Source organism: Ochotona curzoniae, unplaced genomic scaffold, assembly GCF_017591425.1.
Source record: "Ochotona curzoniae isolate NIBS_2020 unplaced genomic scaffold, NIBS_Ocur_1.0 contig_3819, whole genome shotgun sequence".
Lineage (NCBI taxonomy): Eukaryota > Metazoa > Chordata > Mammalia > Lagomorpha > Ochotonidae > Ochotona > Ochotona curzoniae.
Genome location: NW_024466004.1, coordinates 6,891,244 through 6,906,693, shown reverse-complemented (window position 1 = coordinate 6,906,693; position 15,450 = coordinate 6,891,244). Strand labels below are relative to the sequence as shown.

Below are 15,450 nucleotides of genomic sequence, written 5' to 3'. Positions count from 1 at the left end.
GGACAGACTGGACTAGTCCACTACACATGCTGGCAAGCATGAGAACCAGGGCAGGGGGCAGGCCTGGTGGGGGTTATGGTGGGTTGCTCTGACTAGGCTGCAGCTCTCACTGGTTCCAGTGGAAGACAGAGCTGGAAACAGAACCGACCCAGCAATTGCAACCACCAGCTGATTGTGGCGATGGACTGTACCGAGCCCTGTACCTGCAAGAACACACAAGAATCTGGTCTGGGATCACCTCAGACAAAGTTTCTTTTGGGATCTCCCCAATCAAACTGCTGGACTCAGAAACCATGGTCTGCCATGGAGTGCAAGCACCAGAGCCGAGCCTCCCCAGAGGCTCAGACGGAGCAGTGGAGAGCATAACCAGCTGCACATGGAGGATATGGCAGTCTATCAGAACCTGCAGAGGATACCTGGCATCACAACAGAGGACAGAACTGATCAGTCAACTACGCCAGCCAGATGTTGGCCGTGAAAAACTGAGCAAACGGAGACTCTAAGGTGGACTATGTCAATCAGTGGATTCTGCAGCAACTTCATTATGCTTGGAATGACAAGATTGGCAGCAATTCATCACTGTTGAACTATCCAAACCACTTGAGCAAGACCCTTGGAGCATGCCCTACATCAGGGACCTGGGATGGGTGGGAGACTGGGGGTGGGGCTTCTTCCTTTATGTCCCCCTTTACCCCAGATACAGGAAAAAAACAATGTGGAAATAATAGTCTTACCCACTTTCCTGTAGCCCTTGAACCTTTTAGCCCTAATTAACTATGTAAAGATTGTCAAAAATAAAGGGAAAAAAAGTTTGTCCTTCGGCCTTCTGTCTCCCAACAGAAAGCACTGGTTCTGGGGGGTCTCCTCCCCAAGGGAGTGTGGTGAAGGAAGACTTGGGAAAGGCCAGTGAGTTCCAAGGACCCTTAAGATCCTCTCTGACCCAGCCTCCACTGTTGGCAAGAGGAAGAGACTTTAAAGTCCTCCCTTCTAACAATAGGCACAAGTCAGGGTGTAGGGAGAGGGTGTCACTTCCAAGCTGCACCTGAACCTGACTACCCCAGAGATCATGAGGCTGGAACTTGGGGAGGCTAGGCTAGAGATGCAACCCAAATCACCCTGCTGGCAGGGATTTAATCCTGGTATTCTGCAACTGGCCGGCAGTCCCACTTCCAGACTGACAGCCAGGTTCAAGGCCAGGACCCTCCAGCGGTTACAGAATCAAGTGGGGGCGGGGGGACACAGCAGGTACGTGCATCTGTACATGCCTGTGGCTGGGGTGTGGGTATAGGGAGGGGAGTGGCGTCCAGGGTCCTGCTTCTCCATTCCTAGCAGAGCCCCTCTTGGCCAGGGCATCTACGACGGTGCAATTTCAGCAGCAGCCTCACAGGAGAGGAGGGGAATCCCAGGCCAGGCTGAGCTGGTTCTCCTGAACTTGCCAAGCATGATTCCCCGTTCTCCCCCAGGGGTGGAGCCAGGACCTGGGGCCCCTGCTGTGTCATCACCCAACCAACTCCCCACCCTGGTGCCTCTCAGAGGCTGGGCTTGAACTCCCGAAATCTTCCCTTCAGGGATGATGGGGGGCAGAAGGATACACAGACAGGGGTTCCCAGACTGAATCCCCCAAACAGAGGCCCCTCTTTGTATGCTTTATCTCAGTTGTTCTGACCCCTGGTGCCTGGACATGTAAATCTTCTCACTGCTTGGATGGAGGGGATTTGAGAGGGGGTGGTTAGAACTGGAGGCGTCTGTCCATCCTTTTGGCACATTGGGACTGTTCCAAGTTCTACCATCTCAGCACCCCCCCCCCCCCGGGCTCAAAGTGGCCACTAAAACAAGAGTGCGGCTGTGAGGAAGTGGGATGTAGCCTGGTGTGCCCCCTCCTGCCCCAAGGCCAGCCAGGAGAGGCATCTGCTCCTACCTGTTGCTGTTGGAAGTGCAGCAGTTCCGCTGGGCTCATCTCACCATTGCTGTCTCCGCTGCCAGGGGCTGCGTCCCTGCCCGTGCTGCCTCCAGCCGTCCCTGTGGTCCCAGCCCCCGTGCTGCCACCACCATCAGCCTGCCCAGAGAGGCTGCCCACACCGTTCTGACCGGATGGTGCCGACCTGATTGTCTCCGAGGCAGATTCCACCATCATGTCGCTCTAAGCGGGACCTGGAGGGGACAAGGTAAGGAAGAGGCTGAGGCTGGATGGACGGGTAGTTGGGCAAGTGACAGGTTCTATCCAGTGTAGCAATCAAAGCCCCTCACAACACAAGCACTACCTCACAGCCTACTTCCATTCTGGGGTGCTTGCTGCTCTTCAGCTTTGTTGAGCCAGCTCCTGGGCACCCTATGTGGGGTGTAGTATCCCCCTAAGGCCTGGCGAGGGGCAACTCCAGACTGGAGCCTCCCCATGCACCTCTTCCCTACATTCCCACTCCCTTGGCTTCCAGGAGAGCAGAGCATGGTAGGGACTGCATCCTTAGCCTGTTGGGGTGTCTCCATCTAGCCATCCAGGTCAGAGTGTGAAGGGGAACCAGCATCAGCTGGGAATTGGTGGGGCAAGGCAGAGACAGGTAAGTGCCTCCCACCCCCGCCTTGTAACGGTCCCCATCAAGATAAGGGAGATCCCCAGGGCACTGACAGCCCCCTGGCTAGTCCCTCCTGGGACCCAGGAACCCAGCCTGGCCAGGCTTATCGGCTAGAGCCTCCCACCCCACTTCCCACCTCCCATTTTGAAGAACCTAAACCTGAGGCACCTGGCCCAAAGTAGCAGCTCAATGTCGGCTGCTATTACCAAGCCAGTCTTACAGATGGAAAAGGTGAGGGTTTGGATTCAGGGTGTCTGAGCTAGAGCTGATCCCTATCACACAGGAAATGGTATTCAAGCAGCAGCAGCAGAAACTACCCCCAGAAACAGGTTATGCCTGGGAAGGTCAAGGGCAGTGAGGCAGCTCACGGGTAAGCCCCAGCACCACATCCCCTGGAGGGGAACACCGTGGATTTTGGTCAAACAGCATGTGGTTTTACAGCCACCACTGACTTTCACACATCTAAAAACTGCCCTAACCTCAGGAGCCTTGTTTGTCAAATCATTCAACTCCTACCTCTTTAAAAAAAAAAAAAAAAGATTTTATTTTCATTGGAAAGTCACATATACAGAGAGGAGGAGAGCTAGAGAAAAAGATCTTCTATACGTTGATTCACTCTCCAAGTAAGTGGCTGCAATGGCTGGAGCTGTGCTGATCCAAAGCCAGGAGCCCAGAGCCTCTTCTGGGTCTCCCACGCGGGTGCAGGGTCCCAAGTCTTTGGGCAGTCCTTGGCTGCTTTCCAAGGAACTGCGCTGATCTGAAGCCAGGAGCCTTGAGCCTCTTTTGGGTCTCCTACGTGGGTGCAGGGGCCCAAGGCTTTTGGGCCATCCTCAACTGCTTTCTCAGACCACAAGCAGGGAGTTGGATGGGAAGCACGACCGCTGAGATTAGAAACGGTGCCCATATGGGATCCCGGAGCATGCAAGGCGAGGACTTTAGTCATTAGGCTACTGCAACAGGCCCCAACCCCCACCTTTCAAGAGTCCTTTAAAGTCAATCCGTAAGCCAGCAGTACACCTGGCCAGTGTGCTGCGTCTCCCTCCTACCCTGACCAGCCCCTTTCTCCAGCTTCACCAACTGGAAGATAAAGGCCTGGGATGAGTGGGGTGGGGGGACAGCACTCACCTGGCCCAGGTTGCACAGAGACATCAGGGGCCAAGGCCAGCCAGGTCCTGAAGTAGCAAGGCCCAGTGACTCTGCCAGCGGTCCTTCCTACCCTTGTGACCCTGTCCAGCCCAGCCAGGACCAGAACCTCAGGGTTTCCCTGAACCGGCGGGGTGGCAGATTAAATACCACAGGAGGAAGCTGCTGTGCTGCTCTCCCCCCAAGCTATCCCCATAGTCTCTCTGCTTACTCCCCAAGAACTCTCTTTGCCCAACCTCCTGGGCCACTTGTTCTGGTCCCTTCTAGCAGCAAGGGGGGGCAGGCAATGTGAGGGTAGCCCCTTGCCTTCTGTGATTTGAGTGTTTCCTGTCCCAGTTCCTCTCTCTGGCCTCCGAGAGCCCCAAGGGGCAGGCTTACCTCCCACTACCTCACTTCCACTCCTGGGTTCATAAGAGGAACAGGGCCAGGGGTGCAGGCAACGATGGGGGTGACAGTTCAGAAGAGATTGAGCACTCGGTCTTGGGCCTTAATAGCCATGTCAGCCTAAGGGCTAGTGGCTTCCCAATGATGGATGGGGTGGACACCATGCTCCTCCCACCAGAGCCCAAGGCTCCAGCCCCCTCCCCTGCAAACTCCCACCACCCCCCTCAACTGGGGTCTGGATCGCAACTCTGCGAGGGGAATGGTGTGGGGGGTGGATGGCAGGAGCCCATTCTGCTCTCTCAACCAACCTTGGCCCTGCTGGGGTGCATAGCAGTTATGGGGGAAGGAGGAGGTGTGATTCCAATGGGAGCCACTCTGAGATCTGAGAATTCCTGGGACCCAAGGGACAAAGACCAGAGTCTCAGGGGGTTCCTGCAAGCACAGGAGAAAGGGACTAGACTGGCCAGCCACTTCCCCTGTCGAGAGGGTTGGGGAGGGGAGTGTGTCCCTTCCAACATTTGCAGGAATGCCACAAAGTTACACTTGATGGGGGCAGCAAGTTTGGGGAAATGCAGAGAAAGGACGGCCCAGGATGCACACACACATGTCCCTTTCTTTCCTGTCTTTTTATTTGGGAAGGGGGTCCAGAGTGACGCCCAGTGCACAACATAATTGCTGCAATGTGGCGTGTAATAATAGCTATTCAAGGGCCGATCATTCATATTAAACAGGGTGAAGCAAGCCTCTCATTTGCATGCTTGAGATTAGATGCATTTGAAAAGTCATTTCCGCAGGGTGTATGAATGGCATTAATTCCCATGTGGCACGCTCTGTCCCCTCCCGGGGGCCCTCAGCCTACACACACACACACACACACACACACACACACACACACACACACACACACACACACACACACACACACACACACACACACACACACACACACACGAGTCCACTTCTTTCCTTGCTCCTATCTGCCCACCCACAGTCCCCCATCCCACCTTAACAGCCCATGGTGGCAGGCTCTCCCAAGCAAGTTTCACAACCTCATCCCTCTATTCCCTGTATTGTGAGTACACAGACTGCAAGCGTCTGGGGCCCAGCCAGCTGGGGAGAGTGTTGGGGGATTGCAGAAGGCAGGCCTAGGTATCTGTGTCCTGTACCTTTGAGGGTGAGGGGTAGGGTCCGTGAGAAGGTAGGCACTGGGCTCAGTTATAAACCAGCCTGGTGGCAACCCTGTCCTTTACTGTCCTGTGGACCTCTGTTCCCCTCTGCCCACATAGTGAGATGGTCTCAGCTCCAGCCAGTTCAGCCATCTGGCCAAGCCTGTGCCGTGAAGCCACCAGTCAGTCCTCCAGAGTCACACCTGATGGACCTTTCCCAAAAGGCCTTACCTGCTAGAGTACTGGGCCCCCTGCCCTGTTCCTGGGGTGCAGCTCCAAGAGCTCCTTCCATAGACACCTAGGTGGCTCAGCAAGGAGCAGGAACACAACCCTGCAGAGAAAGGAAGCAACTCCAGGAATCAGATTGTCTGGTCTCAAGACCCAGGTGTGTGACCTTGGCCAAGTCACTGCTCCTAACCCAAGTTACTCCTTGGGCTGGCTGCTCCTTTTTGTAGACAAGCAGGGGAATCAGGTTCACTGAGACTGCTCTCCTCCTCCACGCAGCCTTCCCTGGCTGCTCCAGGATTTCTGTCTGCGGCTCTGGTCCAGCACCTGGGCAGGTCCTGGTCTCCCATTCTGAGCCGGGGCATGTAGGAGGCTCCCACAGGCTCCCTGCTAAGGAAGGAAGCTGGGTCAAAGCCACAGCTGCTCTTCCACTGAGGGTGCCTGTGGGCTGCTGGGAGCGCCTACTGCCCTCAAGGCTCTCTGCTCTTCATACAAGGTGGGGGATGCTCTCTGAGCTAACCCAGGCCTGCCCTTCTACCCTAGGGGGAAGTGTCCAGCTCTACCTACTATGGAGCTAAAACGGGGACCCCCATAGTAAGGATGCCTTGCGGGGAGGGGACAATAAGAGGAACCCCACACGCTGAGAACCCTTTTGTGCCTTTTCACGGGCCGATATGGTGTAGGAAGTATTAATTCCTGTAGCTTTTTTTTTTAAAGACTTATTTATTTTTATTGGAAAGTCAGATATAGAGAGGAGAAGAGACAGAGAGGAAGATCTTCTGTCTGATGGTTCACTCCCCAAGTGACTGCAACAGCTGGAGCTGAACCAATCCGAGGCCAGGAGCCAGGAGCTCTTCCAGGTCTCCCACGTGGGTGCAGGGTCCCAAGACGTGGGTGCAGGGGCCCAAGGCTTTGGACCATCCTCGACTGCTTTCCCAGGCCACAGGCAGGGAGCTGGATGGGAAGCAGGACCGCCAGGATTAGAATCAGCGACCATATGGGATCCCAGCACGTGCAAGGCGAGTACCTTAACCACTACACTATCACGCTGGGCCCAATTATCGTAGCTTTTTAATTAACAATCATTTAATCTGAGCCGTAACATTTGCCACGACACCCTGCTCCTTGCCGCGAACCCATGCCGCTGGCACTGCCAACTCATCAATTAATTTTTATTGACGTTTTCTTCCCCAAATAGGCACAATACCAGGGTTTTCCAATTAACACCTCCACGATCTCTAATTAGTGTAATTAACAGACTGATGGATGCCTGGAGTTTACCCGTGGGGGAAGGAGAGAGGGAACGGAGGGAGCAGCCCTCAGTGTGCTCCGGGACATGTACCCCCACTGGGCACACCCATGCATTCAGCAGCAGTGGCCACAGGTAACCTGTGCCCAGAAGGGTGGTGATAGTTGCAATTCAAAGAAGCAAGCAGCTTCCAGCTCTCGTTAAGCCTAGGATCTATTGGAAGGGAGCAGAGCTAGGAGCCTGACACCAGAGGCTGATACACTGGAGTCCAGCCTGAACCTCCAGCACAAGCTTATCTGCACCCTGGACAAGGTGGCTGCTCCTTCCCTCCTCCTATAATGAGACCTGAACTATAAACAGTTATCATATGAGGACTTCAGAACGTTTGTGGAAAGTGGCATCAAACAATAAGCTTATTTTGGTGCAAAACAGTTTTAAATCCATGCATCTGAGAGGGTCTTCCTAAAATCTATAGGGAAAAGAATGTGCATTATGAAAAACCTTTGTGTAGTTCAAGAATTCTTGGGGGTGAGGCAAAGTAGGCATTATGGATCCATTGGCTAATCCTCTGCCTATAAATTTTGGCATCCTATATGGGTGCTGGTTCATGTCCCAGCTGCTCTAATTCTCATCTAATCCCTACTCATAGCCTGGGAGAGCAGCAGAGGATGGCCCAAAGCCTTGGGACCTTGCATTCACATGGAAGACCAAGAAGAGGCTATGGCTCAGCTAGGACTGTTGCGGCCATTTGGGGAGTGAACCAGCAGATGGAAGATCTTTCTATCTGCCTCTTCTCTCTGTAAACCTGCCTTTCCAACAAAAATAAGTAAATCTTATTTAAAAAATATTTTTTGCATCCAGACAAGCTTATTTTGTAAATTACATTTTCTATGGACTTTCTGAAGTACCTTCATGGATATAATTTCTATCTCCAAAAAAGATTAGGATGCAGATTGCAATAACAGCCAGATAGAACTTCTGAAAACAGAATAGGAAGGTGCAAAATGGGCAAAAACTTAGACTGGGGCGGGGGGAGATCATAAACTTCAGAGCATTTCACCTCTAAGCTGCTGAAACACACAGCACAGGTGTTGTGACATCATGGGTTAAGCCACCACCTGTGATACCAGCTTCCCACAGGGGCACCAGTTTGGTTTTAGTCCCAGCTATTCCACTTCCAATCCAGCTCCCTAATGCACCTGGGAAAGCAGCAAGAAATGGTGCAAGTCCTTGGGTTTCTGCATCCACATGGGACACCCAGATGAAACTCCAGGCACCTGAGTGGGGCCTGGCACAGCAAACCACATAAACAAACACACCAAACAAACAAACAAACAAAAATCACACCCACACACATCACTGGATCCCAACCCCAGAGAGTCTGGCTGAGTAACTGCAAGACTGGGCCTGAGAATGTATTTCTGAGCAGTTTCTAGGTGATGCTGATGTTGTACTTTGGTCACAAGCTTCTTGGTGGCCTCAAACACCTGATTCCTCTCCAAAAGCTTTTGAGCTTTGTGTAGGGTATCCCTGAGCCCAGTGGAGGTCTGCAAAGTCATCCCCCTCTCTCCTCCAATGGTTGGCCAGGAGCACACATCATCAGCAAAGAGCCTGCCACCATCCAGGGCTTCAACAAATACTTGAATATCTCAGTGCCCCTAATTCTGTGAGTGTGCTAACCTGGACAGCACAGGGTGCATGCCCTGCTCTGGTGGAGCTTACATGCCCAAGGGAAGAGCCAAGTGATACATCAGGGCACAAGTGAATGAATTCGCTTAAAAAAAAAAAAAAAAAAAAGAGTTCTATCCCATGTGAGTTCAGGAGATAAATGGGATAGCATTTAGACGGAGAAGGTCCAGGAAGGCATGCACTCTTGAGCCAATTGCAGTTAGGCACAGAAATACAGTGAGTAGGCGTGGGCCAGGCAGAGGGAACGCAAGGGAAGCAGAATTGTGCAAATGCCCATAGTTATGAAAGAGAAGCCAGGAGTTTCAGGATTTGCAGAGCTGAGCCTCAGAAACGGACCTACTTCTGGATAATATAGATTTGTAGGATACTACATAGGACAGAGCAGGAATGTCTTCCATTCTCATTTCCTTTTGCCTCTTCTTTCCTTTCTAGTCTTCTTGTTATCAGCTTTTTATTCAAGTCAAGGAACAGAAAGCACAGAGCTTTTCAGAGCCATGAGCAGTGACCCTCCCTGCAACTGGAAGGCTGCGTCTCCCTACGGAGGCCTAGGAACTGCTCTCCCATGTCAGCTTGGGCCCAGAGGTCCACGGGCTCCCATGGAAGGTCCATGGGCTGCAGCCACTTGTCCTCCACCTTATTTCGCCTGCCACTCTCATGCCATCCTACCTGCTTCCCCATTCCCTGGCCTTCTCTGATTATCTTGGTAACACTGAGGTCTGAGGTCACCTGTCTGAGTCTTGCTTTCCTTATCTGAAGCAAGGGGCCTAATACCAATAAGCTTTTCCTTCAAGGTTGCTTGGAGGGAAGCAAGACGCTGCATAGGCGTCCTGCTCTGCGGCATAGCAACTGAAAGCTTGCACTTGTGGCATCAGCATCCTATATCCAAACATTGGCTGAAGTCCTTCCCAGCTACCCTGCTTCAGTTCCAGCTGTTTGTGAACACTCCTGGGAAAGCAGTGGAAGAAGGTCAAGTGCTTGGGTTCCTGCCACCCATGTGGGAAACCCGAATGGAGTTACTGGCTCTTGACTCCAGTTTGGCCTATACTTGGTTGTTATAGCCATTTGGGGAGTGAACCAGCAGGTACAAGATCTCTGTTTCTTCCTGTCACATTTTCAAATATATATATATATTAACTGCATGAAAAAGACATTAGTTGCTCTTGGTAGTCTGAAAATTCAGCCTAATTCTGGGCTATGGTTTCTTTCTAATTTTTTAGGATTTATTATTATTTTTTTAATTGAAAAGTCAGATATACAGAGAGGAGAGACAGAGAGGAAGATCTTCCGTCCGATGATTCACTCCCCAAGCAGCCGCAATAGCCAGAGCTGAGCTGATCAGAAGCCAGGAACCAGGAGCCTCTTCCAGGTCTGCCACATGGGCACAGGGTCTCAAGGCTTTGGGCCATCCTCGACTGCTTTCCGGGCCACAAGCAGGGAGCTGGATGGGAAGTTGGGCTGCTGGGATTAGAACCTATGCCCATATGGGATCCCAGAGGGCATGAAAGGCCAGGACTTTAGCCACTAGGCCATGCACCAGGCCCTGGGCTATGGTTTCAAAACTGATCCCATGCCTCCTTCCCAACCCTGTGCCTGGCACTTGAGGAGTGTCAAGGGGAATCAAGGGTGAACACGTGGCTACTGCTCCTAGCCAGTTCTGGGGATGAGAGTACCATCGCTGCTGGGCTGTCTGCCGAGGCCAGAAGCTTCTCTCCCTAGTCAAACATTATTCTCCTCCTTCCTGACGTTACCTGACCCTTCTCTGAATCCCTGCCCTCCCTGAAGTTGGGGATCCACTTTGCAGGGGTCAGAGGCTGATACATTAGCCCACCCAACCCTCACTCTCATCTCTGCCTGTGTGGCCAAGCCTGAGGATCTTCCTAAATGGCTTGTAAGGTCCTAGGAGCCACCTGCCCCAACTATTGGGGCCACTCAAGACCTCTCCTGAGCATGGAGGCTGGAGGGCTCTTAGAGCTTAGAACAAGGGGCAGAAATAAGACACCCCTAATTGCAAGGCCACTACAAAGCCTTCCATCTGGGAGGGGAAGCTGCCACTGGGCACTGTCCCAGGTTCTCTCCCAAACTTCAAGCCACTTCATTTTTTTCCCTTTCTTTCTTTTTAATTATTTATTTTTAATGGAAAAGTAGAACAGAACTGAAGCAGAGCAGCTGGGACATAAATCGGTGCCCATATGGAAATCCGGTGCTTACAAGGCAAGTATTTTAGCCACTGAGCCTTTGCACTGGGCCCGAAGCCCCTTCAACTTCTTTTTTTTTTCAAGATTTATTTACCTTTATTGGAAAGTCAAATTTACAGAGAGAAGGAGGGTGAAAGATTTTCCATCTGCTGGTTCACTCCCCATGTGGCCACAACAGCCTGAGCTGAGCCAATCTGAAGGTGCAGGGTCCCCAGGCTTTGAGCCATCCTCAACTGCTTTCCCAGGCCACAAACAGGGAGCTGGATGGGAAGTGGAACAGTCAGGACACACATGAACTGGTGCCCATATGGAGTCCTGCACATGTTAGGTGAAGACTTTAGCCACTGGGTTATCGTGCCATACCCACCACTTCATTTTCTAATTCTAAAAGTTACTAATATTTCAGTAAAATATTTTGGGAGGAAAAAAATACAAAGAGTGCTTACACTCTTAGCAAGCAGTGCTCTAGCCTTCTGGTGATCTCTCCCTGCAGTCAACCCCCTTTCGCTCGCATATGGTACATAAACATTTAAAAATGAGGCTGGGGTCATAATCTGTGTGCAGATTGAATGTTCCGACTTTTCCACTCGCCACTTACTATCACAAGCATTTCCACATGACTTCAAATAATTTTAAGCATCGGCATTTAATGGTCATATAGTTGCTTGGTGGGCTGCATGTTCCAGAAGTTATTTAGCCTATCCCCTTGAGTAACATCTAGGCTATTACCTTATTTATTTATTTGCTTACTAATTTTTTTTTCTATGACTCTGCAGGTAACTCGTTTCTGGGAAGAGGATGCTCTGCATTTTTTGACCATTTGCCTAGGATACAGGTTTAAAAGGTGTAACTTACATTACTGATGCTTTTGATACATTTTTCTCTGATGTGTATAAAACTGGTACCTGTCTTCCCCACCTACAGCAGTGCACCTGCGTCTCAAGAAAGCCCACAGGCCCTGGCCTTCCTATTCACTTCCCTCCACTCCTCCCAGCTCTTCCTCCAGCATGGTCCTTGGATCCCGCAGGGAACACTGAGAATGCAACCAGACATACTCAGTCAAATCTGGGTGAGTGCACTGGACACATGGCTGGGCCTGGGGACCTTTCCCTGCACTTGACTCTCAACATGCAGGGTCCTAGGGCCTGGACAAACACCGGATGAATAAAACAGTACTTGCTCTTAGGTGACTCATGACTGGACGGAGGAAAAAAGTGACACGCAGGTGAGAAGCATGCTGATAGGTAAGTGCAGCTTCTACAAGGAGGCTTTTGCTCTCAGTTCTGTATCTGAGATGCCCACCTGGTCTGTCAGGTGCATTCTCTTCATTAAACTTTGCTAACATGCTCACTGTTGGGAAACAAAACGAAAACACTGAATTTAAAAGTTTACTATAGGGCCAGCAGCCTGGCAAACTGAACTTCCCATACAGGTACCAGTTCAAGTCCCAGCTGCTCCACTTCTCTGATCTAGCTCCCTGCTGGTGGCCTGGTAAAGTAATAGAGTATGGCCCAAACACCTGGGACCCTGCACCCTTGTGGGAGACCAGAAGTTCCTGGTTCCCAGCTTTGAACTGCCCATCTCTGATCATGGAGAACATTTTTGGGGGCTTGAAGCAGTGCATGGAAGATCTTTGTCTCTCCTCTCTCTATATAATGTGCTTTTCAAATATAAAGTAAACATACCTTAAAAAAAGTTTATTACAGCACAAAACATTTTTGAGATCCATACCTTCAAAAAGCTCAAGAAACATGCACATTAGGAGTAAACTATGCATGGATTTTAAGTTAAACTTGCCTTTAAATTCCACTTTTCAGAAACTTTCTGAAGTTGCCCCAACACAGCAGACTCACCTGGGAGAATGCTAAAGAAAAGCACCGCCATTGTAGCTAATCTGCTATATCTGACAAGGAGTTGGACCTGGGCTTGGATATGTGAAAAAAGCAAAGCTTTCTCAAGTGTTCTGAAGCTCAAATGCAATTAGGGTTGAGAAGCTCTGCCCTTACACACCAAGTGCAGGTCGGTGCAACCTGCATGGGAGCAGGCCCCTGGAAAGCCTGCCAGGGGCTCCAGCACACCAGACACGAACCTGTTCAATTCTCAGTGACAGAGTCCTCAGAGCTCCTTCCCACAGGCCTGTGCTGAACTGACAGGCAGGAATCACACCTCCAGGGATTTGCTCCGGAATTTGACAAGGTCACTTGGCTGCAAAGTGGCTGAGCCAAACCCAAACCAGGTGGCCCTGCTGACCTCCAAACCAATGTTCTTCCCCTGCACCTGGCCTTAGAGGCGGCCGGCCAGAGGCATGTGCCCCGCCATCCTCACATCCTCACAGAACGCACATATCCCTCACCACTACCCACCAGTCCACCTTCGGCTGGCCCTGGCCCCAGAACACCTCTACCAGGCCCTGGAAGAGGGGCATCCCTCCTCATGCCTTCCTACCAGAAGGAAGACTTCACCACAACGTGGAAAGAGCGAGCGGGAACCAAAGATCCCACTCCATCTCATTAAGAAAGTAAACATAAGAGCCATCTAAGTGTCTAATTAAGCTTCTAATTAGTCCCTGCTTGTTACTAATGCAAATTAGATTACTCCGCTTAACTACAGCATGTCCACAACACCCTTGTTAATTGCGGCCTTTTGAAATTAAATTACTCCCTAATTAGCATATCAAAGCCATTGATTCGGAGCTGGGAAAGATGAGGGCAAGAGAAGCCGAATGCCAAGTTTGGTTAATCAGAGATGGCTAATTAAATAGTGACGTCTTCCGTGGGGGGCCTGCCGGCGAAGGGGGTAGGAGCAACTTGCCCAGGGCCTGGATGGCCATCTGGAGCCTGGTTGTGAGCCTATGGGTGTCCTTGGCATCAGGAACTCCCATGGGCACAAGAGAAAAAGCTCCAGCCAGCCTGCTATAGAACACTGGCCTGGCCCTCCCTGGGCCCTGGAATTCCAAGGGGTCTTCTTGGGCATGACTCAGAGGCACCCAGAACCCAGCCACAGGACAATCTGCAGTGGTGCAGGGTCCTCCCCTGGCTCTCCTCCTGTTCCCAATGAGTCCCTCCTTGAGAGGAAGTGGCTATCACCCCCAGCAGAAAAAGTCCACAAAGAGGGCCCGGCGCGGTGGCGCAGTGGCACAGTGGTTAAGGTCCTCGCCTTGCACGCCCGGGATCCCATATGGGCGCCGGTTCTATCCCGGAAGCCCTGCTTCCCTTCCAGCTCCCTGCCTGTGGCCCGAGAGAGCAGTGGAGGACGGCCCAAAGCTTTGGGACCCTGCACCCGCGCAGGAGACCCAGAAGAGGCTCCTGGCTTCGGATCGGCACAGCATCAGCCATTGCGCTCACTTGGGGAGTGAATCATCGGACGGAAGATCTTCCTCTCTGTCTCTCCTCTCTGTATATCCGCCTTTCCAATTAAAAAAATAATAATAAAATAAAATAAAAAAGTCCACAAAGAAAGAAAGGTGGGGTGGAGACTGATGGTTTTTACAGATGGGCTCACCAGGCACAGTTGGTTTGCCTTCAGTTGGAATAGGCTCCTGGAGTCCCAAGGCCTCAGCATTCCCCCCAGGTCGGCTGCCCAAGAGCACCAGTTCTCTGTGGCATCTGATTTGGGTGGGGGGCAGGGTGGTCCTCACAGGCCTTCTGAGTTCTTATTGCACCTTATCCTAGTCTTTCAGAGGAGGGCTCGCTAGGTTTTCCTTGGAGAACACTGGAGCTGGGAGGATGACCCTAATAAATGCCCTTCAGGGCTCAGCTGGTCCCCGGGGAGGCCATGGAAGAGGCAGAGGGGCACCAAGAGGCAGTGGCTGTAACTGGGTCACAGTCCATCCTTGCCATGCAAAAAGGCCGGCTCAGAGCCGGTGGCCACACTGAAGATGTTCACCAGAGTAACAGGCAGCGTGTGTCATGCGGTGAAGATGGTACATTTGGGACTTTGGCCCTCACGGTCAGCACTTCCTCCCCAGAGGCAGGATCCAGTCACCTGTGTGGGCCTGGGTCTCTCAAGCGACAGTAACAGTGACCCCCACCTGCCGCTGTGAGGGTGAGGACAAGCACAACTCTTCTGGAGTGTCTCTGGTGACCACCTCCTTCCACCTGCCATGATTCACTCCCAGATTTCCTAAGAGAAAAGCCTTCTAGAATCATCTTCCCAAATCGCAGCTTTCACTTTCAGGGAACAGAACCCAGGGCTGCCACATGCCTGTGAAAATGCCTGCCCTGGGAATGGGGTATGCACACGCCGGCAGGTACCACACACCTATGCCCTCTGCCCTACATTGTCAGCCCTGTATGGGGCATTGCTTCCTAACCCTAGCTCTTCTAGAAAAGGTGGAAACAGAGCAAACACTGAGACAGTCAGCGGAGAACTCCCACCCCCACTTGGTCCTGTGGCCAGCTTCCTCCAAATGGAGTGTAATCTGTGCCCTCCCTACCACCACTCTCCCCAAGTTTCTCACTAGCAGCCCCTGCAGCATACCAGGTCAAGCTCAGGGCCAAATTCTGAGGGTGAGGTTTTGTTTATTTAAAGAGAGATCACAAGGGGGGTGTGCAGGGTAGAGGATTTCCCTTGGCCCTCCATCCCACAGTCTCCAAAAGTATGAGTCTTAGAGCAGTGGTTTTGTTTTAAGAAATACGTAAAATTAAAAACAAGGCAGGAGAACAGAGATGGCAGGAAAGGGGAAGCTGTCCCGGTGTGAAGGGGGAGGGGTAACGGCAAAGCACGAGGGCCAAGCCAAAGCCTGTCTTGCCTGCCTTGTGCAGCTCTCTCTCTCCCCCTACGAGATTCAATTAATTGATAACAAGAGGCATCAAATTAATTTCTGGAGG

General features: G+C 51.8%; 1 protein-coding gene across 1 annotated transcript in view; it reads right to left on the bottom strand.

Moving 5' to 3' along the window:
• FOXP4 (forkhead box P4) overlaps positions 1-15,450 on the bottom strand; it is a 49,898-nt gene that overhangs the window by 27,777 nt on the left and 6,671 nt on the right. Inside the window, exon 2 of the mRNA XM_040983351.1 lies at positions 1,919-2,151. Coding sequence (XP_040839285.1) covers positions 1,919-2,134 — 216 coding nt within the window. The 5' untranslated portion in view covers positions 2,135-2,151. The remainder of the gene's footprint in view (positions 1-1,918; positions 2,152-15,450) is intronic.